Source organism: Anomaloglossus baeobatrachus, chromosome 8, assembly GCF_048569485.1.
Source record: "Anomaloglossus baeobatrachus isolate aAnoBae1 chromosome 8, aAnoBae1.hap1, whole genome shotgun sequence".
NCBI lineage: Eukaryota > Metazoa > Chordata > Amphibia > Anura > Aromobatidae > Anomaloglossus > Anomaloglossus baeobatrachus.
In genome coordinates this window covers 209,265,486-209,292,282 of record NC_134360.1, presented here as the reverse complement: position 1 = coordinate 209,292,282, position 26,797 = coordinate 209,265,486, and the positions used below count along the sequence as shown (strand labels likewise).

At 42.5% G+C, this 26,797-nt stretch overlaps 1 protein-coding gene across 7 annotated transcripts in view; it reads left to right on the top strand.

The window, feature by feature from the left end:
- Window positions 1-26,797, top strand: part of RABGAP1L (RAB GTPase activating protein 1 like) — a 426,173-nt gene that overhangs the window by 353,285 nt on the left and 46,091 nt on the right. The window contains exon 1 of one of the 7 annotated variants that reach the window (XM_075320143.1): window positions 23,338-25,137. The exons of the other annotated variants lie outside the window; for them this stretch is intronic. Coding sequence (XP_075176258.1) covers window positions 25,027-25,137 — 111 coding nt within the window. The 5' untranslated portion in view covers window positions 23,338-25,026. Of the gene's footprint in view, window positions 1-23,337; window positions 25,138-26,797 lie in introns of those variants that run through there. 7 annotated transcript variants of the gene reach the window in all.

The following is a 26,797-nucleotide window of genomic DNA, read 5'->3' as shown; positions in this document are numbered from 1 at the left end:
AATAATAAATGACCCTCTGAATAAACTTTTCACAATTTTAAAAAAAAAAAAAAAAAAAAGAAATAACATTCTTTTTTGCTGCAGTGCATTTCACACTTCCAGGCTGATCTACAGTCCACATGTCACAATGCCAAGTTAATTCCGAATGTGTAAACCTGCTAAATCTGCAGGGGGTTGAATACTACTTGTAGGCACTGTATGTTCTCTGGGTCCGCGCCTTCTCTTTCAGCCAACTATATCCTCCTTCTGAAGCCTGGGTGCATGACCCGTTCTTAGTCATCTACACTAGCCAGCATTGAGGTCCCACGAAGGCGCACTACAATACTTTGATCTGCCCTACTCATGGCAGATCAAAGTGCGCCTGCGCAGGACCTCAATGCTGGCTAGTGTAGATGACGTAGAACGTGTCATCCACACTAGCTTCAGAAGGAGGACATAGATGGCCGAAAGAGGAGATGTGGACCCAGAGAACGGAGATGCCTATCCGATCAGTCTGCACCGTACCAACCGTTAGGTGAGTATTATAAACATCCGGTGACAGGTTCCCTTTAAAAGAAAATCTGTCACCAGTTCTTTATGTAACAAGATAGCAGAATGATATAGGGGCAGAGAAGCTGATTCCAGCAATGTGTCACTTAGTTTACTGAGGGCAGCAGTTATATGATAGTGTTCACTGCTGCAGATCTAGCAGAGCTAAGTTGCTGAGCTGTGTATAACTCCATCAACACCATGGCTTTCTCTGTACATTGTATAGTGACAGAGAGCTGCTAATCAGTGCTGGAGCATGCTTGGATTACCAGGCAGGCCAGTTATCTGTAGTGATAATCTTTAGCTGATAAAACACTGATTGTATTGAAACAGAATAACAAAGCCCAGTAAGTGACACAACTTTGTAATTGGGGTCTCTGCTCCTACATTATAGTGCTCTGAGATTACACAGCAAAAACCTGGTGACAGATTCCCTTTACTCTACTGTCTAGATTGCGGCGCACCTACAAAATAGATCTTAATATACATTAGCATTGAATGAACAGCCAACTTATGTTCATGACAAGTGTGCAATGCTTCATTCCACCTGTGGTGGTGCCGTAGGAGACTTGAACATTTTCTTCCAAGCTACTCTGCAGTAAAGTGTCACTGGTGGTCGGACACCTTGTTTTCAGATTGATTTGTGGTACAACTCTTCTAACACAAATAGAAGACCCCTTTAATTACTATCAGTCTAAACAGAAAGTGTTAGGTCTGTGATTATGAACACAGGTACAAAGATTCAAAGGGTCTGTACATGTAATTGTTTAAAGATTAAAAGGAGTCTATTTAGTTGGTAGGAAAAAAAATAGCTTTGATCATGCAAATGAGCTCACACATGCACAGAGGGTGGTCCCAGGCCCCGCAAGTGCTCCATCCCTCCTCTGTAAACCCTACCTAATGCCTCCTGCTTGCTCCACCGCTCTGATAAGTAGTCCTAAATCATCTGACCGACTCCCTTTAAAGCAGGACAACGACCGTTTACAGATAATTTGGTTGATTCATTTACAGTAACTGTGATTTGAGGAGGGGGCTATCTGCTGCGTTGGGATACTTTTTGCTGCAGATGGCTGTTACCATATGTCATAAATTTCATATGTGAGTAATTGTCCTGTGCTTGTCATGGCAGTTTTGCAGTGGGCTAAATAATTTGGATTTCAGTAAAAAAATGTGTCTATTCACATATTTGTAAACACATAAATACTTTTTTATTTGCTGCTTATTGCAGTTTAGGTCTGACTGCAGCCCAGGTAGGACGCAGCTATAATCAGTGACTGCAGGCCAGGCAGGACGCAGCTGTAATCAGTGACTGCAGGCCAGGCAGGACGCAGCTGTAATCAATGACTGCAGGCCAGGCAGGACGCAGCTGTAATCAGTGACTGCAGCCCAGGTAGGACGCAGCTGTAATCAGTGACTGCAGGCCAGGCAGGATGCAGATGTAATCAGTGACTGCAGGCCAGGCAGGACGCAGCTGTAATTAGTGACTGCAGGCCAGGCAGGACGATGCTGTAATCAGTGACTGCAGGCCAGGCAGGACGCAGCTGTAATCAGTGACTGCAGGCCAGGCAGGATGCAGATGTAATCAGTGACTGCAGGCCAGGCAGGACGCAGCTGTAATCAGTGACTGCAGGCCAGGCAGGACGATGCTGTAATCAGTGGCTGCAGGCCAGGCAGGACGCAGCTGTAATCAGTGACGGCAGCCTAGCGGCATTGTCTGCACGAGTCTGAACGGCTCCAGTGGTGTTTGATGTCTCTTGTCTGTGCACCAATCAGTGCTCACTAGCAAAAATGATGTCCCTATGTGACAGCCATTGTGGTTGTAGATTGGAAATGGTGCCATTTAATTTTTCATTTTTTTTTTTCCTGTTTGGTAGTTTGAGCTAGCATTATGTGGTATAGGACGTATTCCTCCTTCATTTTAGTGCTCGTAATAAAAAGGAGATTGGTCAAGCTGGGAACAGAAGCGGCTCAAGCTCCCTGAAAGGCGGTATCTGTCCACAATTTGGACCTTTTAAGCAGGGCTGTGGAGTCGGTAAGCCAAACCTTCGACTCAGACTCCTCAATTTCTCTCGCACCGACTCCGACTCAGACTCCGACTCCGACTCCGACTCCGGCTCTGACTCCGACTCCTACATATATTGCTTATAGTTAGGTGAAAAATTTATTGTAGTACATGAACATGTGTATGTGAACATCAGACATTTAATAATTTTTATGATAAAATAATCAAGATATTTGGATAGAACATAAAATATATTTATTGGAATACAACTTTAGAACACAAAAAACTGTAATAAATTGTTAATATGTAATACACTATGTAATATACAGTAGATTACATATATATCTTGTGTGTGTATATACAGTGCTGGCAAAGTATTGGCACCCCTGCAATTCTGTCGGATAATACTCTGTTTCTTCCTGAAAATGATTGCAATCACAATTTTTTTGGTATTATTATCTTTATTTATTTTGCGTGCAATGAAAAACCACAAAAAAGAATGAATCAAAAATCAAATCATTGATCATTTCACATAAAACTCCAAAAATGGGCCAGACAAAAGTATTGGCACCCTCAGCCTAATACTTGGTTGCACAACCTTTAGCCAAAATAACTTTGAACAAACGCTTCCGGTAACCATCAATGAGTTTCTTACAATGCTCTGCTGGAATTTTAGACCATTCTTCTTTGGCAAAATGCTCCAGGTCCCTGAGATTTGAAGGGTGTCTTCTAGAAACTGCCATTTTGAGATCTCTCCACAGGTGTTCTATGGGATTCAGGTCTGGGCTCATTGCTGGCCACTTTAGTAGTCTCCAGTGCTTTCTCACAAACCATTATCTAGTGCTTTTTGTAGTGTGTTTTGGGTCATTGTCCTGCTGGAAGACCCATGACCTCTGAGGGAGACCCAGCTTTCTCACACTGGGCCCTATATCATGCTGCAAAATTTGTTGGTAGTCTTCAGATTCATAATGCCATGCACACAGTCAAGCAGTCCAATACAGTGCCTACAAGTAGTATTCAACCCCCTGCAGATTTAGCAGGTTTACACATTCGGAATTAACTTGGCATTGTGACATTTGGACTGTAGATCAGCCTGGAAGTGTGAAATGCACTGCAGCAAAAATGAATGTTATTTCTTTTTTTATTTTTTTTTTTAAATTGTGAAAAGTTTATTCAGAGGGTCATTTATTATTCAACCCCTCAAACCACCAGAATTCTGTGTGGTTCCCCTAAAGTATTAAGAAGTATTTCAGGCACAAAGAACAATGAGTTTCACATGTTGGATTAATTATCTCTTTTTCCAGCCTTTTCTGACTAATTAAGACCCTCCCCAAACTTGTGAACAGCACTCATACTTGGTCAACATGTGAAAGACAAAGGAGCATTCCAAGGCCATCAGAGACAAGATCGTGGAGGGTCACAAGGCTGGCAAGGGGTACAAAACCCTTTCCAAGGAGTTGGCCCTACCTGTCTCCACTGTTGGGAGCATCATCCGGAAGTGGAAGGCTTATGGAACTACTGTTAGCCTTCCACGGCCTGGACAGCCTTTGAAAGTTTACACCCATGCCGAGGCCAGGCTTGTCCAAAGAGTCAAGGCTAACCCAAGGACAACAAGGAAGGAGCTCCGGGAAGATCTCATGGCAGTGGGGACATTGGTTTCAGTCAATACCATAAGTAACGTACTCCACCGCAATGGTCTCCGTTCCAGACGAGCCCGTAAGGTACCTTTACTTTCAAAGCGTCATGTCAAGGCTCGTCTACAGTTTGCTCATGATGACTTGGAGGACTCTGAGACAGACTGGTTCAAGGTTCTCTGGTCTGATGAGACCAAGATCGAGATGTTTGGTGCCAACCACACACGTGATGTTTGGAGACTGGATGGCACTGCATACGACCCCAAGAATACCATCCCTACAGTCAAGCATGGTGGTGGCAGCATCATGCTGTGGGGCTGTTTCTCAGCCAAGGGGCCTGGCCATCTGGTCTGCATCCATGGGAAGATGGATAGCACGGCCTACCTGGAGATTTTGGCCAAGAACCTCTGCACCTCCATCAAGGATCTTAAGATGGGTCGTCATTTCATCTTCCAACAAGACAATGACCCAAAGCACACAGCCAAGAATACCAAGCCTGGTTCAAGAGGGAAAAAATCAAGGTGTTGCAGTGGCCTAGTCAGTCTCCTGACCTTAACCCAATTGAAAACTTGTGGAAGGAGCTCAAGATTAAAGTCCACATGAGACACCCAAAGAACCTAGATAACTTGGAGAAGATCTGTATGGAGGAGTGGGCCAAGATAACTCCAGAGACCTGTGCCGGCCTGATCAGGTCTTATAAAAGACGATTATTAGCTGTAATTGCAAACAAGGGTTATTCCACAAAATATTAAACCTAGGGGTTGAATAATAATTGACCCACACTTTTATGTTGAAAATGTATTAAAATTTAACTGAGCAACATAACTTGTTGGTTTGTAAGATTTATGCATCTGTTAATAAATCCTGCTCTTGTTTGAAGTTTGCAGGCTCTAACTTATTTGCATCTTATCAAACCTGCTAAATCTGCAGGGGGTTGAATACTACTTGTAGGCACTGTGTGTGTATATATATATAATATATTTTATATATATATTATATATATTTTTTATATATATATATATATATATATGTATATATATATATATATATATATATATATATATATATATATATATATATATATATATATATTTATATTATATATATTTTATATATATATATATATATTTATATTATATATATTTTATATATATATATATATATATATATATTATATTTTATATATATATATATATATATATATAATTATATATATTTTATATATATATATTATATATATTTTATATATATATACATGTATGTATGTATGTATACTTATATTACATAGTGTATTACATATTTACAATTTTAGTTTTTTGTGTTCTAAAGTTGTATTCCAATAAATATTTTATGTTCTATCCAAATATCTTGATTATTGTATCATAAAAATGATTAAATGTCTGATGTTCACATTGTACTACAATACATTTTTCACTTAAATATAAGCAATATACTTAATGTTATTATTTAGTAAAATATTCAGCACATTCTGCATTGTACTACTGTCCCCAACCAATTTATTATATATTTTAGGAGTCGGAGTCGGTGCATTTTATACCGACTCCGACTCCACCAAAATGAGCTCTGACTCAGACTCCACGACTTCGACTCCACAGCCCTGCTTTTAAGGGCTGATTCGAGCATAATTCAACAAGGCCCATGGAGCCGGCCGTCCATTGCATGTATTGGGGACTGCATGTTGCAGTTGGAAGCCCCATGTGAACTAAAGAATTGCACTGTGGGAAATGACTGCCCGGTCATATACGGCCCTAGGAGAATTTATCACATTGTCAAGGTCTCTATCACGTTTGTGGTGAATGCCAAATACCATTGTGCTATAAAGATGTTTAGGGTTGTCCACCTTTTTTACTTGAATGCATGTATTTGGGGCTAGAAATTATCTTTGTAATTGGGTTCCATTTCAAATTTTGCCCCCTTTGGCCCTTATCGGCTATCTGGTTCCCCTCACAATCAACTATGACCTGGTCTGTGGCCATAAATCAGCTGAGAGCAGCTCAGAAAAAAAGACAGGTACGAGTTACAATCTCCATGTCACTGTCTCAAAGGAGCTCACTCACAGATTCTCAGTTAACTCATTAACTCCCAGAAATATACAGTGCAACACAGAAGCTACAGAAGGTAAATGGTGCAAATTGTTAGGCTGGGCAGGCGGCTTAGATTTAAAGCATCACTCCAGCAGTTCAATAAAGTAAAAAAAAAACAAAAAACATTGAAGTGGTGGAGATAAGGAGAATAGTCACTCACTCTCCTCCGCAGCTGTGATCTGATCGCCGGATCCGATCACAGTATAATGACACTCGGCTCACACTTGCAGCAGAGCAAGAGCCAAGGGTCAGTAGCATAATGCATCCGATGCTCTCGCATCGCATGCCATACACTTGTGTGTCCCCAGCCTTATAGTCACCCTCCTGCATATTCCTCTTTTTCCAGCATTGCTCCAATCTGTCTCCGCATATTAGGGATCTGCCGGCAGCTCAGTGTTTCATGGAGTGTGCCAGAGGTCACAACTCAATAAGTCTATGAGAGCCTTGTACTGTCTCTCATAGACTTGTACTGAGTGCTTGTGATGCAACTTCTGACTTGTGGCCAGTCAGAAGTTAGTCACAAGATGGCGCCGCAAGACGGGAGAGACACCAATAAAAGGTGAAGCTACCAGAAGGAGAGTATATGACGGGGCAGGGGGCTTACATTTAAAGCACTACTCCAGTGCTGAAAAAAACCCAAAAACCGCTGAGCTGGTGCTTTACACAACCGCCAAGGACAACCAGAAATCTCTGAACACAGGATTATTAGTACGACCCTCTGTGCATCCCTATGTCTAATCTAATTTACGCCCCTTACGAAAGTCTACTTTTTCCCCATCACCTTGCTTTACACTGCAGCACTGCTTATTATCAGCTATGGGAATACATGCAGCAGTTTTGTTTTTGTTTTTTTTTGTTTGTTTGTTTTTTTGGGAGGGATTCTTTTAAAAACATTCCGTTAGTTCTTGAAAGTACAAGAGCTTTGTGTACAAGAAGCAGAGGAAATCCAAGAGGAAAAATGCACAGTGAGTTCTGTGTGCAGATACAAAGCTGCGAGGTGTTTCCTGCACACAGGCACCGCACACAGCGCACAGGCACCGCAGGAGATACGACTTCTATTTGTTTCCATCTGTGTGTTACTGATATCTGGTTTCCATTACACCCATCAGATTAATAACATCCGGAGTGACAGATAAAACGACAGGTCGCACTCGGGATCTCGATCAGATTTGCAAATATCACATGCCACTCAGAAGGCGCGAGCTGCATCCAACTGTCCACAATGTAACAGAATTATTCACAATTTTCAGACACTCGGACTGGAATGGGATGGGTTAATATATACCCCAGCCAAAATGGGCATCATAGGGTGTTACTGCGAGGATCAGGGGTGTTCTGACCTGATAACGTCCCAATTGCTGGGCCCACACCAATCCCGAGACCAAGGCTCAGCAGAGCCCCATCTGAATGGAGCGCAGGTCCAAAATGCTAAAGTCTCGTACAGTACTCGGCTACCCCCGCCTGTTGTATCTCCCACCACTCCAGTGGTCTCCAATAGCCTTTATTTACTTAGTTGCATAGATCCACAAGACAACTGCAGCCAATCACAGACTACTGTGTCCAGTGATTGGCTGCAGCTGTATGGCGTGTGAATGGTGCGATAAAGCAAACACTGGCAGGGACCAGCGCGTTGTTCTGGTAGAGGGTGCACGGCAATGGATGCCAGCTGGCTTGGCTAGTGGATGCCACAACTAACCATCCAGAGAAAAATGCCTTTTTTCGAATCATAGGTTTAATTTTTTATTTTTATTTTTTTTATAATATTTCAATGTTCCACACTACAATAAAAAGAACTGTGAAATCTTCCTATATTCACATTGGCCACTATGCTCATACAGGATTACAGAGACAGGTTATACGTCTATCTACAGCTAAGATACCATTCATACTAGGTGATATCACAGCTCACCTCCCCCTGCTCCTGTACAGCAACAGATTAAGGGCGGCTTTGCACATTGCGACATTGCAGGTGCGATGTCGATGGGGTCAAATCGAAAGTGACGCACATCCGGCGTCGCAGTCGATATCGCAACGTGTAAAACCTTTTTGATACGATGAACGAGCGCAAAAGCGTCGTTATCGTATCATCGCTGCAGCCTCCGACATTTCCATAATGCCGATGGTGCGACAGGTACGATGTTGTTCCTCGCTCCTGCGGCAGCGCACATCGCTGTGTATGAAGCCGCAGGAGCGAGGAACATCACCTTACCTGCCGCCGGCTGCAATGAGAAGGACGGAGGTGGGCGGGATGTTTACATCCTGCTCATTTCCGCCCCTCCGCTTCAATTGGCCGCCTGCCGTGTGACGTCGCTGTGACGCCGCACGACCCGCCCCCTAAGGAAGGAGGCGGGTCGCCGGCCAGAGGGACGTCGCACGGCAGGTATGTGCATGTGAAGCTGCTGTAGCGATAATAATCGCTACGGCAGCTTTTACTAGATATCGAATTTGCGACGGGGGCGGGACTATCGCTGCAGCATCGGTAACACATTGTTACCGATGTCGCAACGTGCAAAGCCCGCCTTACGCTTCTATATACATCGTAGTAGGTAACACAGGATCCACCATTCACCGTAGGTGATGTCACAGCTCACCTCCTCTTCCTCCTGTACAGTGACTGATAACACCTCTGTATACCGTAGGTAACACCAGATACAGCATTCTCAATAGGTGAAAACTGTGGAAAAAGAAAGCGCAATAGGGTCTTACCCCAATATATATAGGGTGAAGCAAAGAATAATCCTACTCACCAATTCGGGTTGTGACAGTCACAACACCTATAGCAGCATGTAACACCAAGTCCCGGCAGCGGTCCCCAAGAGGCAGATAACAGAGAGTAGTAGAGAATGGGTTTCACAGCCGCGCCAAAAGACTACTGGATTCTTCTCAGATTAATGTTTCTTTTATTTCATAACAGGTCAAGTCTACGCGTTTCAGGAGGACACAGCTCCCTTCTTCAGGACAAACCAGCAAAGAATCATCAAATCTCAAGATTTGATGATTCTTTGCTGGTTTGTCCTGAAGAAGGGAGCTGTGTCCTCCTGAAACGCGTAGACTTGACCTGTTATGAAATAAAAGAAACATTAATCTGAGAAGAATCCAGTAGTCTTTTGGCGCGGCTGTGAAACCCATTCTCTACTACTCTCTGTTAGCATTCTCAATAGGTGATGTCACAGCTCACCTTCTCCTCCTGTAGAATGACTGAAAACACCATTATATACAGTAGATAACACCGGATCAGCCATTCTCAAGAGGTGATATCACAACTCACCTCCTCCCGTACAATCACTTTAACACCTCTACTTATAGTAGATAACACAGGATTCACCAATCTCAATAGGTGATGTCACAGCTCACTTCTTCCTCCTCCCAAAGAATGACTGATAATACTTCTATATACATTAGATAACACCATTCACAATAGGTGATATGACAGCTCATCTCTTCCTCCTCCCATACAATGACTGATAACACCTCTATATACAGTAACACAGGATCAGCCATTCACACTAGGTGATGTCACAGCTCACCTCCTCCTTTTCCTGTACAGCAACAGATTAACAACACTATACTGTAGTTAATAATACAGAGTCCACCATTTACAACAGGTCATGTTATAGCTCACTTCCTCCTCCTCCTGTACAATGACTGATAACCTCTATATACAATTGGTAACAAGAGATCCACCATTCTCAGTAGATGTCACAGCTAACATCCTCCACCTCCTGTACATTGACTTTTAACACTTCTGTAAACGGTAGGTAACACCAGATCCACCATTCACAGTAGGTGATATCACAGATCACCTCCTCCTGTACAATGACTGATAACGCCTCTATATCAAGTAGGTAACACGGGATGCACCATTCACAATTGGTGATGTCACAGCTCACCTCCTCCTGTACAATGACTGATAACACCTCTATATAAAGTAGGTAACACGGGATGCACCATTCACAATTGGTGATGTCACAGCTCACCTTCTCCTCTCCTTTCAAAATGACCCTTGCATGGATTAGCGCATGCACCATCAAAACTTCTATACAAATAGGGTCTGAATTTTAGTCTATTGCCGCCAGGAAGTAGAAGTCTAATATTAGGCCTAAATTAATTTATACAACTCATAAAAATTACTTTTTAAATCTAGGAAAATATCAAAATGGAAAAAATATAGAAACAAGGGTTTTTTGTTTTTTTTATTTTGTTTTAAAGTAGGTGATTTTTTGATGACTTTTTTGTTTAAGTCCAGACAACCCCATTAACATTTGCTGTGCACCATTGTGATAAATTTGCAGTTTGCTGCCTTTCTAGTCGATTACTATCATTGTTTATGACTGCGGCGGGGATACAATACTGTAGGACGTAACGCTTGGTGTACACGGAGCTTTATTGAGGAAGTCAAAAACAATGTGTTTTCTAGTTAAAACAGCAGCAAATCCTGAAGTTTTTTTTTTTTTTTATGGAGGGGTTTTTTTCATATAGTTTTTTTTGTTTTCTTGAATCAATTTTGGAAAGTTGGTGACGGTTTTGGGTTTTTTTTCAGCCTTTTTCTTGGACATTTCCTAGTTTGGATTGAAATCCATCAGGATCCTTCTTCAAAGAAGTAACATCTACTTTTTTTTTTCCCACCTTTCATTTTTCAAAAACAAAAAAAAAATGCTGAAAAGACCAAATACTGTATATGAACAGCGAAGTGTGTTTTATAATAGAATTTAAAGAGGTTTGCAAGACTTTTTTTTGAGTTTAAAAAAAAAAAAATAAATAAATAAAAAAAGCAAAACATCTGCAAAGATTTCCAATCTGACTTTTCATCTGAGGGTCTTTTGCTATGTAAATTATTTCCAGAAATCTTTTTTTTTTAATTTATTTTTTTTTACTTTTTTAAGAAACCTGTATGTTATTTCCTCTCTTCCACCTTGAAACTCCAAGGGTAATGAATAAAGCAGTATGGGCAGCAGATTAGCATAGTATCTCCCGCTTTACAACACACAGGCCCAACAATATAAATGGCCACAAGAGCCCCTTTATTCTTACACCTGGATAAAGCCATTTTCCAGACGGCCACTAGAGGGCAGAGTTGTCCAGTCTCGTTTATATTTAAACCAGACACAATAAAGCTGAAGGTTCCGCGCAAAAGGCGACCTGATCGCTAATTACTTCACCCGTTATATATTTATATTGATTTTATTATTTATTTTTTTTACCATCCTTTGAGCTGCTGTGATCACTCTTAAGAAGATTTCAATATCAAAGAAACATTGATATGTAAAAAAAAAAAGCTTTCATGCCGCTTCTCGTGAATATCAGAACAATTGGAACTCATTAGCATTTCTAAAGGCGTTTTGTACGGCCCTGTGTTGGGTAGACTAAATCCATGCGCATTATACTTTTATATCGTTCGCTATATGCTGTAAGTATAGGGGGTTTTAAAGCGCCACGTTCTCCATTGTCCGTCCGCGCATCTGGACCATTATGTGACTGATGTATCTTTATAATTAAAAAAAACAACCACAATCTTCAGCTGCAGAGAAAAAAAAAACAAACAACACATTGATCAAATGCCTTACGGGGGACACACACCATGGGGCGCTTTATACTCCAGTCTAAAGACAGGGGCGTTGGATTAAGTTACACAAAATTTATTGAAAGGATCAATAAGTTTGGTGCAGGTTTAGCTTGACGTGATATGAGAAGAAACAAATAAATGGGATGCAATTGGGATCACCATTAAATGAATAAGGTTTTTGAAAAATTGCAAAAACATCCTAACGATCAAAAACATTAAAACTAGAAATCACAAAAGCGAAAGGTTCAAAAACACAGGACCTGCCCGCAATAGGGCAAAGGCCACCCCTACATAAAGGTGAATATAATAAGGGTGTTTATAAAAGATCCACATATGATAATATGCAGAATGCAAACAGTTAATATAAAACCGCAATACACAAGGGAGCACCTGTAACCAAATAAGACTGAAATAAGTCTCAAAAAGTACAAAACTGCGTATCTGAAATACAATAGGAATCAAGTTATTGCTATGTGTAAAGTTAAAAAATAGATGTGGAAAAACAACCTAATAGAAAATAGGGGAAAACACCACACGTATCGCCTCTAAGAGAGGCTTCCTCAGGGGATAATTGCTTGTCGTGATGTCAGAAAATGAAATCTACACTCTTATGAGCAGGGGCAGATTTGTGCCAAAATTTGCAACATTTTCTAGCATAAAGGTCAAAACAAACTGTCTAAGGCTACATGCGCACGCTGCATCTTTTTGTGTTCACAAACCGCAGCCAAAATGCAGCCAAAACTGCACCTTGTCAGAGAGAGCCTGGAAATGTATCAAAAATGCTTCTAATTGTAGGTGCGTTTTTGAGAACATGCGTTTTTGCTGCGTTTTTGTGACAAATATTGACAAAAACGCAGGAAGAATGAACATGCTGCATTTTTTTTGTCACAAACTTTTGACAAATAAAACGCTGACAAACTGCAATGTGCGCACAGCAAATCTGACTTCTCATAGACTTTGCTGGGAAGTTAAATGTCAGAAAGTTGTGACAAAAAAACTGCAGCCAAAAACTCTGAAAAAAACACAGCGTGCGCATGTAGCCTTAAGCTTCATTTCGATGTCCATTTTCTTTTTATCTCATACATGGAAAAAAAAGGATGGTTTTAGATCAGATTTTCATCAGTGTGTCATGTGTGAGTTTTTAAAGCCCCCCCCAAAATATTTGTAAAATTTCTTTTGCACATTGTGAAAAACAGACCACACGTGTATGGCATCTGTGCGCTGACCATGATTTTCATGCACCCATAGACTTGTAGGAGATTTTGAGCCGTGACTCTGATCTCGTATTTGAACAACAGTATAGACCAAGATTATATTTTGTGTGTGAAAAATGGACTTCTGAATGAGGCCTTTCCCTGCAGCATTTTACCGTCTAATCAGAGTCGATGACGTAAAAGGGTTGTGCACAGCTAGGACAACGCCTTCTGATTCCACATGTTTCCCCCAGGTAAAATAATAAAGCCTATACTCCCCTCCCATACCGGCTCCGTTCCAGCGGTGTCTGGTATCGCAGTGTCGGGGCTCCTATGGGGTTGTGATGTCATGCGAGCCTCGCATCCAATCAGCGCCGGCTTCCTTGTTCCCGTTTTCAGACCAAAAGAACAATCAACAGGAAGTGAGTACAGCCGCTGAGGTCACTTCCTATTGATTAACTCATTTGGTCCAAAGGCGGAGAGAAGGAAGCTGGCACTTATTGGATGCGGGGCTTGCGTGACCTCACAACCCCACTTGAGCCCTGGCACCAAGACCCCAGCCAACCCCTTTAATGTCATCCACATGCAGCGTTGTGTGTGTGTGTGTGTGTGTGTGTGTGTGTGTGTGTGTGTGTGTGTGTGTGTGTGTGTGTGTGTGTGTAATTTGTGCAGAAATTGGCTTTTGCCAAATTTTTTAAAGTTTGGAGCATGTTGATTTCTGTTGCGGAAAATCTATCAATTTGGGAACCCTTAATTCCACAATTTACACAGCCCATTTGGCATTGTTTTGCTGCGTTTTTTTTGGTTCATTTTCACAACAACAACAAAAAACAACCTAAAAATGTATAAATAAGAGTGGAAGATAAACACGGATTTTTGATGCAGTTTACAAATCCACACTGAATACGCAGCATATGAACCCAGCCTAAAAAACTGTTCACCATGGCTTGGTACACCATGCCAAAAACCACCGAGGACCGCTTGATAAATGTGCGGCCATACCTCTATATAAATTGACAGTCTACGGATATCAAATGTGTAACTCACACCCAGTTTACGCTGCTAATTTTGGCTGAGATTTTGTTACTTCTTATCCATCGCGCTGATTCTGTGATGAGCTGTGGTTTTCCCCTTGGATTGTAAATCCACCATACATTTAACCTGTGTGAAAATTGACCTTGGAATAAAATTATATCGCCTCGCTAGCAACGATTTTAGGGGTTCAAAAGCATTGCATTTATCCCTTGCATCAAACCCGGCCACCTCCAAGACGCACATTTTTTTTCTTTAATCCTTCTCAAAATTGTGTCATTCAATATATCTTAAGTTGAATGAGATCCATCCAACACATATCCACATGGGAAGGTGCATGCGGCCGTCTTCTCTGCATCCAAGAAAAATGTTCCGAATATGCTGATCAGAGTTTGATCAGACCGGGGAAAAAGTTTTTTCACCGCCTACATTATCCATAAAAATTCAGACTGCACTCTGTTGTCATCAAAGTGCTGTCTGATGTTCTCCATGGACCCAATGACTTGCATTGCTGATTTTATATTTGATATTTGGATCAAAATCGGGCATTGTCAGTTTTTCTTTTTTCTTTTTTTTCCTCCCACCGCTCTATCCAAGGAAAAAAATCACACGTGCATTGCCCCATAGAATAACATTGGCCGAGTGTTCCGTTAAAAAGACAAATAGAACTCAGTCGAGAAAATTGGTCGCATGTACAAGCCCTAAGGGGTACTTTACACGCTGCGACATCGCTGCCGATATATCGTCGGGGTCATGTTGTTAGTGACGCACATCCGGCGCCGGTAGCGTCATCGCAGTGTGTAACACAAATGAGCGATGATTAACGAGCGCAAAAACGTGCAAAATCGTTGCTCGACACGTCGTTCATTTCCATAATATCGGTGCTGCTGCAGGTACGATGTTGTTTGTCGTTCCTGCGGCAGCACACATCGCTATGTGTGACGCCGCTGGAACGACAAACATCTCCTTACCTCGGTCCACCGGAAAAGGAGGAAGGAAGGAGGTGTGCAGCATGTTCCGGCCGCTCGTCTCCTCCCCTCATTTTCTGTTGGGCGGCGGTTCAGTGACGTCACTGTGACGCTGAACGAACCGCCCCCTTAGAAAGGAGGTGGTTTGCCAGTCACAGCGACGTCGCAGAGCAGGTATGTGCATGTGACTCTGCCGTAGCGATAACGTTCGCTATGGCAGCAATCACCACATATCTGGCCGTGCGACAGGGGCGGGTGCTATCGCGCTCGACATCGCTAGCCAATGCTAGCGATGTCGCAGCGTGTAAAGCAGCCCTAAGGGTGGCTTTACATGCTACAACATCGCTAAAGCGATCTCTTTGGGATCACGGAATTTGTGACTCACATCCGGCCGCGGTAGCGATGTCGTTGCGTGTGACACCTATTAGTGATTTTGAATCGTTGGAAAAACGTTAAAAATCTGTGACATCCCCCCCTTTTCCCAATTATCGTTGCTGCTGCATGTACGATGTTGTTCCTCGTTACTGCGGCAGCACACCTTACCTGCGTCCCGCCAGCAATGAGGAAGGAAGGAGGTAGGTGGCATGTTCCGGCCACTCCTCTCCACCCCTCCGCTTTGATTGGGCGGCTGCTTAGTGACGTCGCTGTGACGCCGCACAAACCGCCCGCCCCCTTAGAAAGGAGGCGGTTCGTCGGTCACAGCGACATCGCTAGGCAGGTAAGTACGTGTGACGCTGCCGTAGCGATAATGTTCGCTATGGCAGCGTCACCACATATCGGCCGTACGATGGGGGCGGGTGCTATCGAGCTCGACATCGCCAGCAAATGCTAGCGATGTCGCAGCGTGTAAAGCACCCCTAAGGCCTTGTGCGCACTAGGCGTTTTTGCCGCGTTTTTAGCGGCGTTTTTTACCGCGTTTTTGTGCTGAAAACGCAGTGACATTGCTTCCCCAGCAATGTCAATGGGTTTTCATAAGTGCTGTCCGCACACAGCGTTTTTTTTTAGCTGCGTTTTTGTGGTGACCACAAAAACGCAGCATGTCAATTATTTCTGCGTTTTTCACTGCGTTTTTCACCCATTGAATTCAATGAGATGTTAAAAACGCAATGAATAACGCATATAGCCGCGTTTCTATGACTAAAAACGCAGCTATAAACGCAAGGGGTGGGTACTACAGTGACGTGTACAGGAAGAGGATTCCTTCTGTTGGTAAACACAGAAGCGTGAATCCTCCCGGTACCGTCACCGCTGCCTCCACCTCCCGTCCTGTGCATGTCAGCTCCGTGCGGCGCCATGTCTGGGCGGGAGGTGGAGGCAGCGGCGAAAATCAAAGTGAACAGTAGAAAAAAAAAAATGTCATATATACTCACCTGTCCGCAGGGTCCCGGTGCCATGCCCGCTCCCAGCTCCTCCCGGTCCCGCCGCTCTGGCTGTGTGCAGTCTCCCCGGGGCAGGACCTTGCTTGCAGGACCTGGCGGTGGATCACCTGATGCAGTCACCTGACGCATCAGCTGATCGCGGTGACGCGGGCGCCCGGCCGGCTATCAGCTGATCCTGCCGTCAGGGGACTTCATCAGCTGATTACCGGCAGCTCTTGCAGCGATCGGACGGGATCAGACTCCTGTCCAATCGATCGCTCCAGGAGCTGCCGGTAATCAGCACAGCACATAAGTGAGTATTATTTTTTTATTTTTTTTCTACTGATGCATGAGCTGATTGTATAAAAGCCGATTATACAATCAGCTGATGTGTGATGTGATTCACATCCTTGAACCTGACAGATCATCTGATCGGTATGCCTTCCAGCAAACCGATCAGATGATATTGGATCCTGATTGGACGGCGCGGGACCCTAACCCAGGATTACTGCGGAGGGGGGGTTCTTTATTTCAATAAAGATGGAGTCACTAATTGTGTTGTGTTTTATTTCTAATAAAAATATTTTTCTGTGTGTTGTGGTTTTTTTTTATCTGTACTAGAAATTCATGGTGGCCATGTCTAATATTGGCGTGACACCATGAATTTCGGGCTTAGGGCCAGCTGATAATATACAGCTAGCCCTAACTCCATTATTACCTGGCTAGCCACCCGGCTTCAGGGCAGCTGGAAGAGTTGGATACAGCGCCAGAAGATGGCGCTTCTATGAAAGCGCCATTTTCTGGGGTGGCTGCGGACTGCAATTCGCAGTGGGGGTGCCCAGAAAGCATGGGCACCCTGCACTGTGGATTCCAATCCCCAGCTGCCTAGTTGTACCCGGCTGGACTCAAAAATTAGGCGAAGCCCACGTCATTTTTTTTTTTTTTAATTATTTCATGAGATAATTAAAAAAAAGGGCTTCTCTATATTTTTGGTTCCCAGCCGGGTACAAATAGGCAGCTGGGGGTTGGGGGCAGCCCATACCTGCCTGCTGTACCCGGCTAGCATACAAAAATATGGCGAAGCCCATGTCATTTTTTTTTTCTTTTTGGGCAAAAAACTGCATACAGTCCTGGAAGGAGGATGCTGAGCCTTGTAGTTCTGCAGCTTCTGTCTGCTCTCCTGCATACACTAGTGAATGGAGGATGCTGAGACTTGTAGTTCTGCAGCTGCTGTCTGCTCTCCTGCATACACTAGTGAATGGAGGATGCTGAGACTTGTAGCTCTGCAGCTGCTGTCTGCTCTCCTGCATACACTAGTGAATGGAGGATGCTGAGACTTGTAGTTCTGCAGCTGCTGTCTGCTCTCCTGCATACACTAGTGAATGGAGGATGCTGAGACTTGTAGTTCTGCAGCTGCTGTCTGCTCTCCTGCATACACTAGTGAATGGAGGATGCTGAGACTTGTAGTTCTGCAGCTGCTGTCTGCTCTCCTGCATACACTAGTTCTGCAGCTGTCTGCTCTCCTGCATACAATGAACATTTTGAAGAAGGAAATGACATCAGACCTTTTTTTTTTTTTTTTTTTCATCAACAATCTTTAATGGCATTGTGCACTGATTAAAAACGCAGTGAGCAAAAACGCAGCAAAAAACGCACCGCGGGTGCGTTTTTTAGACAAAAACGCACATAAAAACGCAGCGTGAAAAAAACGCCTAGTGCGCACATACCCGAGGCTGACGTAAAGGAGTAATCTGTATCCACTCACATCCGCAACGGGAATTCAGTGGGGCTGATATGTCATGTATACCAGGTCCGGCATGCGGCATGTCTACAAGGGCCGGCTCGCGTGCCCTTGTGGTGTATATTGTGCATGGATCCTATTCATTAAAATGGCTCAGGTGCTGCTTGTGCAAGTGGGCCAACAGCTCGCTGTTAACGTAACCTCACCGATCCTGTTCATCCTCCAATACTGAAGTAAGTGAAGGTGAATTACCCCTTTAAAACATTGTAACTAAAATCTGCAGTAAAACTCAAGCACAGTTCTATGTTTTACATTAAGTTAATTGCTAGGGATGATCGAATACTTTGATTATTCGGCTTCGCGAATATTTTTCGAATACCTCGCCACTATTCGACTATTCGCAAATATTCGATGCGCAATATAAGTCTATGGGAAACCCAAATAACAACTATTCTGAACTATTCGGGCTTCCCATAGACTTACATTGCGCATCGAATAGTCGAATAGCGGCGAGGTATTCGGAAAATATTCGCGAAGCCGAATAATCGAAGTGTTCGATCATCCCTATTAATTACTTGAGAAAATTCACAAGAAAGAAGGTACAAAAATAAAAAAAAAAAAAAATTGAGGCGTTTAGACCAAACATGGATTTTAATATTTTGCAATAAAATTGGATTTTATTTTATTGGAGAACTTTTCTTTGCACAAAAATACTAAAGAAGACTCTAAAAATTGTAGATTCACATTGAAGGCGTCAAAACTATGAATTAAAACGTGGAATGAAATACTTAACAAAGTGTGAAACAACTGAAAATATGTCTTATATTCTAGGGTCTTCAAAGTAGCCACCTTTTGCTTTGATTACTGCTTTGCACACTCTTGGCATTCTCTTGATTAGCTTCAAGAGGTAGTCACCGGAAATGGTTTTCCAACAGTCTTGAAGGAGTTCCCAGAGATGCTTAGCACTTGTTGGCCCTTTTGCCTTCACTCTGCGGTCCAGCTCACCCCAAACCATCTCGATTGGGTTCAGGTCTGGTGACTGTGGAGGCCAGGTTATCTGGCGTAGCACCCCATCACTCTCCTTCTTAGTCAAATAGCCCTTACACAGCCTGGAGGTGTGTTTGGGGTCATTGTCCTGTTGAAAAATAAATGATGGTCCAACTAAACGCAAACCGGATGGAATAGCACGCCACTGCAAGATGCTGTGGTAGCCATGCTGGTTCAGTATGCCTTCAATTTTGAATAAATCCCCAACAGTGTCGCCAGCAAAGCACTCCCACACCATCACACCTCCTCCCCCATGCTTCACGGAGGGAACCAGGCATATAGAGTCCATCCGTTCACCTTTTCTACAAAGACACGGTGGTTGGATCCAAAGATCTCAAATTTGGACTCATCAGACCAAAGCACAGATTTCCACTGGTCTAATGTCCATTCCTTGTGTTCTTTAGCCCAAACAAGTCTCTTCTGCTTGTTGCCTGTCCTTAGCAGTGGTTTCCTAGCAGCTATTTTACCGTGAAGGCCTGCTGCACAAAGTCTCCTCTTAATAGTTGTTCTAGAGATGAGAAGGTGTGTCCAAACTTTTGGTCTGTGCTGTATGTAAATAGGATTCAGAGTAAAAAAAAAAAAATACACTTTGTTGCATTTCATTTGCTCTTTATGTGAGTCTTCTTTGTGGATTCTGCACTGAAAATCTGCAGCAAATCCTCATAGGGCTGGGGCTACACGGCGACTGAAAGTGCATGTGACTATGTGATGTGATCATACGATCATCCGATGGGGAATAATTGAACTATTCCCCTATAGGAAAACAAGTCACAAGCTACCTTCTTGCTTTTGCAGAAGTTGTGACATGTTAGGAATAGCCGCCCTGTAGCCCCAGCCCGATTGTTAATGATTATCTCTACTATGAATAAATGATTTCTTCCGCTTGGTGGAAGTGTCTCATCTGTTGTAACAGATCTGAATGTTCTCCCTGGTTCAGTTGTAGCGTATAATCAGTTACCTTATGATGAAATAAACGCATAAATCACATTTGCAGAAATTGAAACCATTTTCTACACTTTACATTCACTGCTGATATGTTCCAATGTATGAAACTAAAGGCCCCGATACACGCAGCGACGTATCTAACGCTATATCACCGGGGTCACGGATTCTGTGACGCATATCCAGCCTAGTTAGCGACGTCGTTGGGTGTAACAGCTCCGAGCAAGTGTTAATAATCAAAAATACTCACCTTATCGTTGATCGTTGACACGTCGTTCATTTTCAAAATCTCGTTGGTCGTTGTGGACGTAGGTTGTACGTCGTTCCTGAGGCAGCACACATCGCTACGTGTGACACCCCGGGAACGACGAACTACAGCTTACCTGCGTCCTCTGGCAACGAGGTGGGCGTAACTTTCCTACAGCTGCTCTCCGCCCCTCCGCTTCTATTGGCCGGCTGCCGTGTGGCATCGCTGTGACGCCGCACGAACCTCCCCCTTAGAAAGGAGGCGGTTCGCCGGCCACAGTGACGTCACTAGGCAGGTAAGTCCGTGTGACGAGTCCTAGCGATGTTGTGCACCACAGGCAGCGATTTGCCCGTGACGCACAACCGACGGGGGCGGGTGCTTTCACCAACGACATCGCTAGCGATGTCGCTGCGTGTAAAGCCCCCTTTAGAGATAGGAACAGATTTTAACAATCCACTGACCCGGAATATTACATAATTGGGTTTTTGAATGGCGTATGCGTCTTATGTTTCCATAGCAAGGGCTAAAAAATGTCGTCCTGGCTAGAGATGAGCAAACCTTTGGAAGCTCGGTTCTGCGGGTACAGTTGAACCTTAAAAAGTTTTGGTTTGTGACCTCAACTTGATCTGAACCCCAATGGAAGTCAGTAAGGGCCGTTACACACATCCGGCTTTTCACCGCATTGGCGGATCCAGCGCACTCCAGTACAGTGTGATACAGTACAATGGCAGCGCAACAACGTCCGGGTCACATGCTCCGGTCATATGACAGCATGTGACCGGAGCTTGTCATGCTGCCATTGTACTGTATCACACTGTACAGTGAAGTGCGCCAGATCCGCCAATCCGGCGAAAAGCCGGATGTGTGAAACGGCCCTAATTGAGTAGTTTGTGTTTCCGCCCACATGCTGCCAGCCATAAACAGAACTAGGAGAGGGTGACCTGTTTTTTGTTTTGTTTTTTTTTTGTGATCACGCTGATTTTACGCAAAGTACGCGACATTCAAACACTGCACGCGGGAGAGCATCACTCATACCTCAGCACAGCGCTGCTTGCTTGAGTGGTTTGCACTTGTAACTCACTCAGGCTTTAAACCCAAACTTTGCTTTTTTGGTGGTCAGTTTCCGACTTTCCGTACCCAAAATCCGAACCTCAGGTTCGCTCTCTCTACTCCTGGCCTCTGTTGGTGTAATGTGCATATACAGTAGGCCCCAAAGAAGAATCAACATTGTCCAATAATTGACGTACGCCATTGTATGTTCATGCGATGTCCTATACATACCTATACATACATACATACATGCCATATATGAGCAAAGAGAAGAAAAAAACCAGCTCACCCTTTCAGGAGATTAGAGTGTCAGCCAAGAACGGTGCACGGACTTTTGGTAGTTAGACCTTACTACCACGAATTGCAGGGAGGAGGAGATAATCCAGCATCCAGTTCCAGAAATTTAAAACATCAGATTTTATTCAAAATTTCATTAAAATTCCATGTTCCATGGTTGCATTAAAAACGCATCATAGCAGGTGTAAAAAGGAGGACGCGTTTCGGACGTATATGTCCTTAGTCTAGAACACTAGACTAAGGACATATACGTCCGAAACGCGTCCTCCCTTTTTATACCTGCTATGATGCGTTTTTAATGCAACCATGGAACATGGAATTTTAATGAAATTTTGAATAAAATCTGATGTTTTAAATTTCTGGAACTGGATGCTGGATTATCTCCTCCTCCCTGCAATACATACCATATATGTCTATGGGAATGTTCCCCTAATTTGCATATTTCTGGGCGAGCGGGGGGGTTGTTACTGCTTTTATTGTGTGTATGGGTGTATTTCTTATAATATATATATATTATATAGGGGGTGTGTGTGTGTGTATATATACTGTGTGTATGTATGTGTGTGTGTGTAATATGGATGGATAGATGTGACAAAATACTGTATTTTCTATTCATTATGCAACTCATTTGATAAAAGTATGATTTTTCATGGAAAAAACAAAATTGGTTGACCCCACACTTTTCTACTGTAGTATATGTATGTATATAGTCAACGGAGATATGGACTGTCATTATGAACTTTCAACTCTGTTTGAGGTTTATGCATGCATATCTTGTATGCGCTCGTGTGTGTATGTATGTATGTGTGTGTGTGTGTATATATATATATATAATATATATATATATATATATATATATATAATCCATTAGTCAATGGAGACTTGGACTTTCATTATCAACTATCAGATTATTTGGTTGTTGTTTTTTTTACTTTTTGTCTTTTTGCCGTACCCGTCTTCACAGTTTACCATGCTGTTGTTTCTGTCTTCAAGGATGTATACGGTCCCCAAAAAATCTCAACTAGAGTCCAAATTTGCATTTTTTTTGACTTGACATTTGCCAATTGAAGTCTACCGCTTCGTCTGGGGAACACCCAGAGCAGATTTTTTTTTTTTAGGGGTTCATCTGAACCCCTGACTGAGCCATGAACACGTGGCCAAAAACACTGTGAACACACCCTAATTGCGCACTAGAGCTTTATACTTGTTTGATATCTGTAGCTTTCTTCTCACCTTACTCACCTTGTCTCCTATCTGTAGCTTTCTTCTCACCTTACTCACCTTGTCTCATATCTGTATCTTTCTTCTCACCTTACCTGAGGTTCACAATTAATTTTACCCTTCAGAGCTATTTTTCTTTCTTTTGCTATTCAGTCACATGCATACAAAGCCCTCATAGACTACAATCATCTGACTTTTGCGAGATATCACATCTGACAGACCACCCCCCTTCTTTTTTTGTGTGTGTGAGCTGTGGCTTTAAGGAAATGGTGATCAGTATCACTACGCGCTTGTCTCCCCATCCCCTCCCCCCGGCCCTGGTCACAGAATGCCATTTTTCCTATCATTATCGTAGCTGAACGCTTATTTTCTGCTGCGGATCCTGCTGGATGGTGCACCCCGCGTCCCCTGCTGCCTGTTGCTGGGCATCCTCCTGACAAGGCAGCATCTCCTGCAACAGGTGCCATGCTCTCCTGCATCTCATGAGTGGCCAGGGTCTGCATGTTCTAGGAAACCTCCCTCGGAAGGCTCCAGGGATTGGATTTTTCCCATTTTACTGTTCCTGCTGGCAGTGACAGCTCCTCACGTCTTGTGGGAGGGAGCAGCCTCTCCCAATGAGATAAGGACAGCAGACAGGTGCTTTCTGCTTTCGTTATATCCTGGTTACCCCGCACATCTCAGCCTGAATTCTGTCTTCTCCGCTTTCCACTAAATATTCTACGAATGATCTCGGCGTAGTCTCGTCAAGGGCGAAGGCGGCAGCTCCAGCTGGAACCCAGCACCCAACCAGTTAATGCTCTAATCTCCAGGATGTCATCAAATATTTCATTTTCGACCTATTAGATGCCGCCTTGCTATCAGGATGGCAACAGAATATCTTCCTGTTCTCCGCCTGCACGAACTATGGAGCTTCCCTCCGCCGCTGCTGCCGCCACCGCCACGCTGCACGTTATTATCCTCGCTGCTATTTTAGCAGCCCATTGAAATGCAAACGATGAACATGCCTCTGTGCAAATATTGGACCTGAGCTCCCGGAAAGCGAGGAAACCAGAAAAAGGATGAACGTGCCGAGAAAGTGAAGAATGTCCTCCAGTTTCTGCTACAAATTGACGGAACCTTGAAAGTTTTGTCGTGTTTTTGGCTCTAGTTGGAGATCCAGGCGGTGTATGGAGATTGGCAATGCTCCACGGGGAAAAAGGATGCAAATTAGCTCCTTTCCAGAAGGAAGAAAACTATCTCATGTAAGCCAAGCCATGGGGTACGAGTCACGTGGCTTTTGAGGACCTCCACGAGCGTTGACGTCCACCTTCTTCTCCGAGAACTTTTTTTCTTTGGTTACACAAATCTTTTGGACCTTCCACCAACAAATTCTTCTGCAATAATGAACTTTTTTTGAGGCCAATACTTTTTATATATGTGTATATGTATAATTTATTGGTAAACTTTTTGCAATAACTTTTTAATGGATTGTGGTACTTTTCGCTTTAATTTTGTACGACGATGACCCATTGATTGTTTGCAGTGGGGACTGGTCAGATAATATCTCGGTCCTGTCTTGCAGAGGTCGCCCGGTCAGTTACGAATTTTGTTGTAACCTTGTTTTCCTTAGAACGAATATTCTACGCAAAGAACAAGCTGATGTAGCAATCCCAGGCTTTCCAGACATTTTTTGAATATTTTCACGGTCTCTAAGCTCCCTCCTTCACTAATACTCCTCAGCGTTGACGAGCCCGACTCATGCTTTGTGTGAGGTTTGTGTGGTTGGTTACTGGTATCACTCTGTGGACTCAGACCATAAAAGTTTTCATTATGATGATAATATACCTGTAATACTGAAACCCGCAACAAAGGTTCTATGGACAAGATGGGGGTCTAGGAGTAGGATCCAGGTAACGTAGTCCCCTCCCAGAAACCCACCTGCTTACTGACAAAAGACGTGAAACTCAAATTTTGCCAGACCGGACTCCTCCCCTACAATAAGACCTATAAAGGCAGGTTGTGAAGGGGTTTTGTTATTGTGACCCTCACTGATGAACAGATTGTACCACTTCACAATTTGACTAGTACAGTGGACCCCCCCATAACTGGACCTGCCAAGATGATGGAAGAAATCTCCATTTCAATGGCTTACGATGCCCACATCTTCAGCCAACTCTCGGATGAGGACATTTTGGCCCAACTAGTGGAGATTAGTAAACCTAAACCCGTGGTAAGTTGGACTAATGGTTATGACTTTAATATTTCTGACCTTTAAATAATTGATACTACAAAAATAATCCGGCATTTCTTTTGTAATATTTACAGAATTGGATCCTATCCGGGCACTTTTAGTTACTAGGAGTGCCAAATTTCTTCTTTGTACCTTAAATAATTGAATCTACAAAAGGAGAACTGATCTTATTTATTGTCTCAATAATGTTATAGAAGGGGAGTAGGTTTGGCATTATGCAGGTGATTACAAATACAATGCATTCATACATACCTGTGTGTATGTATGTATGTGTGAGTGTATAATATATATATATATATATATATATATATATATATATAATATATATATGTATGTATGTATGTGTGTATATATATATATATATATATATATATATATATATATATATATATATATATATATATATATACATATATATATATATATAATGTGTATATATATATATATATATATATATATATATATATATATATATATATATATATATATATATATATATATATGTATGTATGTATGTATGTATGTATGTCAAGGGTCAATATCAAGTGACTGCACTAGAATTTGGGGGGAAAAAAAAAATTATAAACCTGCCTTATATTAGATCTAATTGTGTACGTTTGTGGTTATATTAGATGGAATTGGGTGTGTATAAAATATATGCATATATGTGTGTGTGTGTGTGTGTGTATGTGCGTGTATATATATAAATAGTATATATGTATATAACTGCGGTGTGTATATATGTGTGTGTGTGTGTATATATCTATATATATATATATATACATACTGTGTGTATACATATATGTGTGTGTGTGTGTGTGTGTGTATGTATATATAATACACAAACACCGCATTCATATACACATACATACATATATTATGTGTGTATGTATAAATATATATATATATATATTATACACACTCTGCAATTAAAGGTTTATACAACTTTTGTGCACACTTTGCTCAGTCTATTGCTCTCTGTAATCAGCCATTTGAGGCAGGCTGTGTTCTTTTACTGGTATTATCAAATATATTTCTCATCTGCACTTCCCTAAGCACATTGGACCTTTTATATCTGTTTTGGAAGGTCCAATTGTAAAGTATTGTTAAGTGATCCAATGCATCAGTTATGCAAATGGAAGTGGAGGGGCCCTCATTGACTATAATAGGGTCTGTCTGGCTCAGTGTTTTTTTTTAGAATGAATGAAAAAGTTGTGCATGTATTTTATTTTTATATTTTGCATTTGCAAAATGAATTCCATAATGATCAATAGGCCCCTCTGCATTTGTGTCCATAACCAATGCATCTCATCACTTATTCCGTTTGTTCCTAAAATTAATGTCTGAGCGAACACGTGATCAGAGAATAACAAAAGGCATACCGGTGCATCATAGAAACTCTGACTGCATCATCAGTTCATTTGTATTTGGCCTAAGGCTCAAGTACTCCAGATTGTGTAATATTTACTATGAAATTCATTGTAAACTATTGTTCTATGGTATCAGTCACTCTAGGGAGACCCTGGATGATTTGTGTTTTTTACTTGGATGAACTGACCGGATGCCTGTTGTATGCAACCTGCAGGAATAAGCTATTGCATACATTGTGGGTAGCTGTGTGCTGTAAATAAGATATACG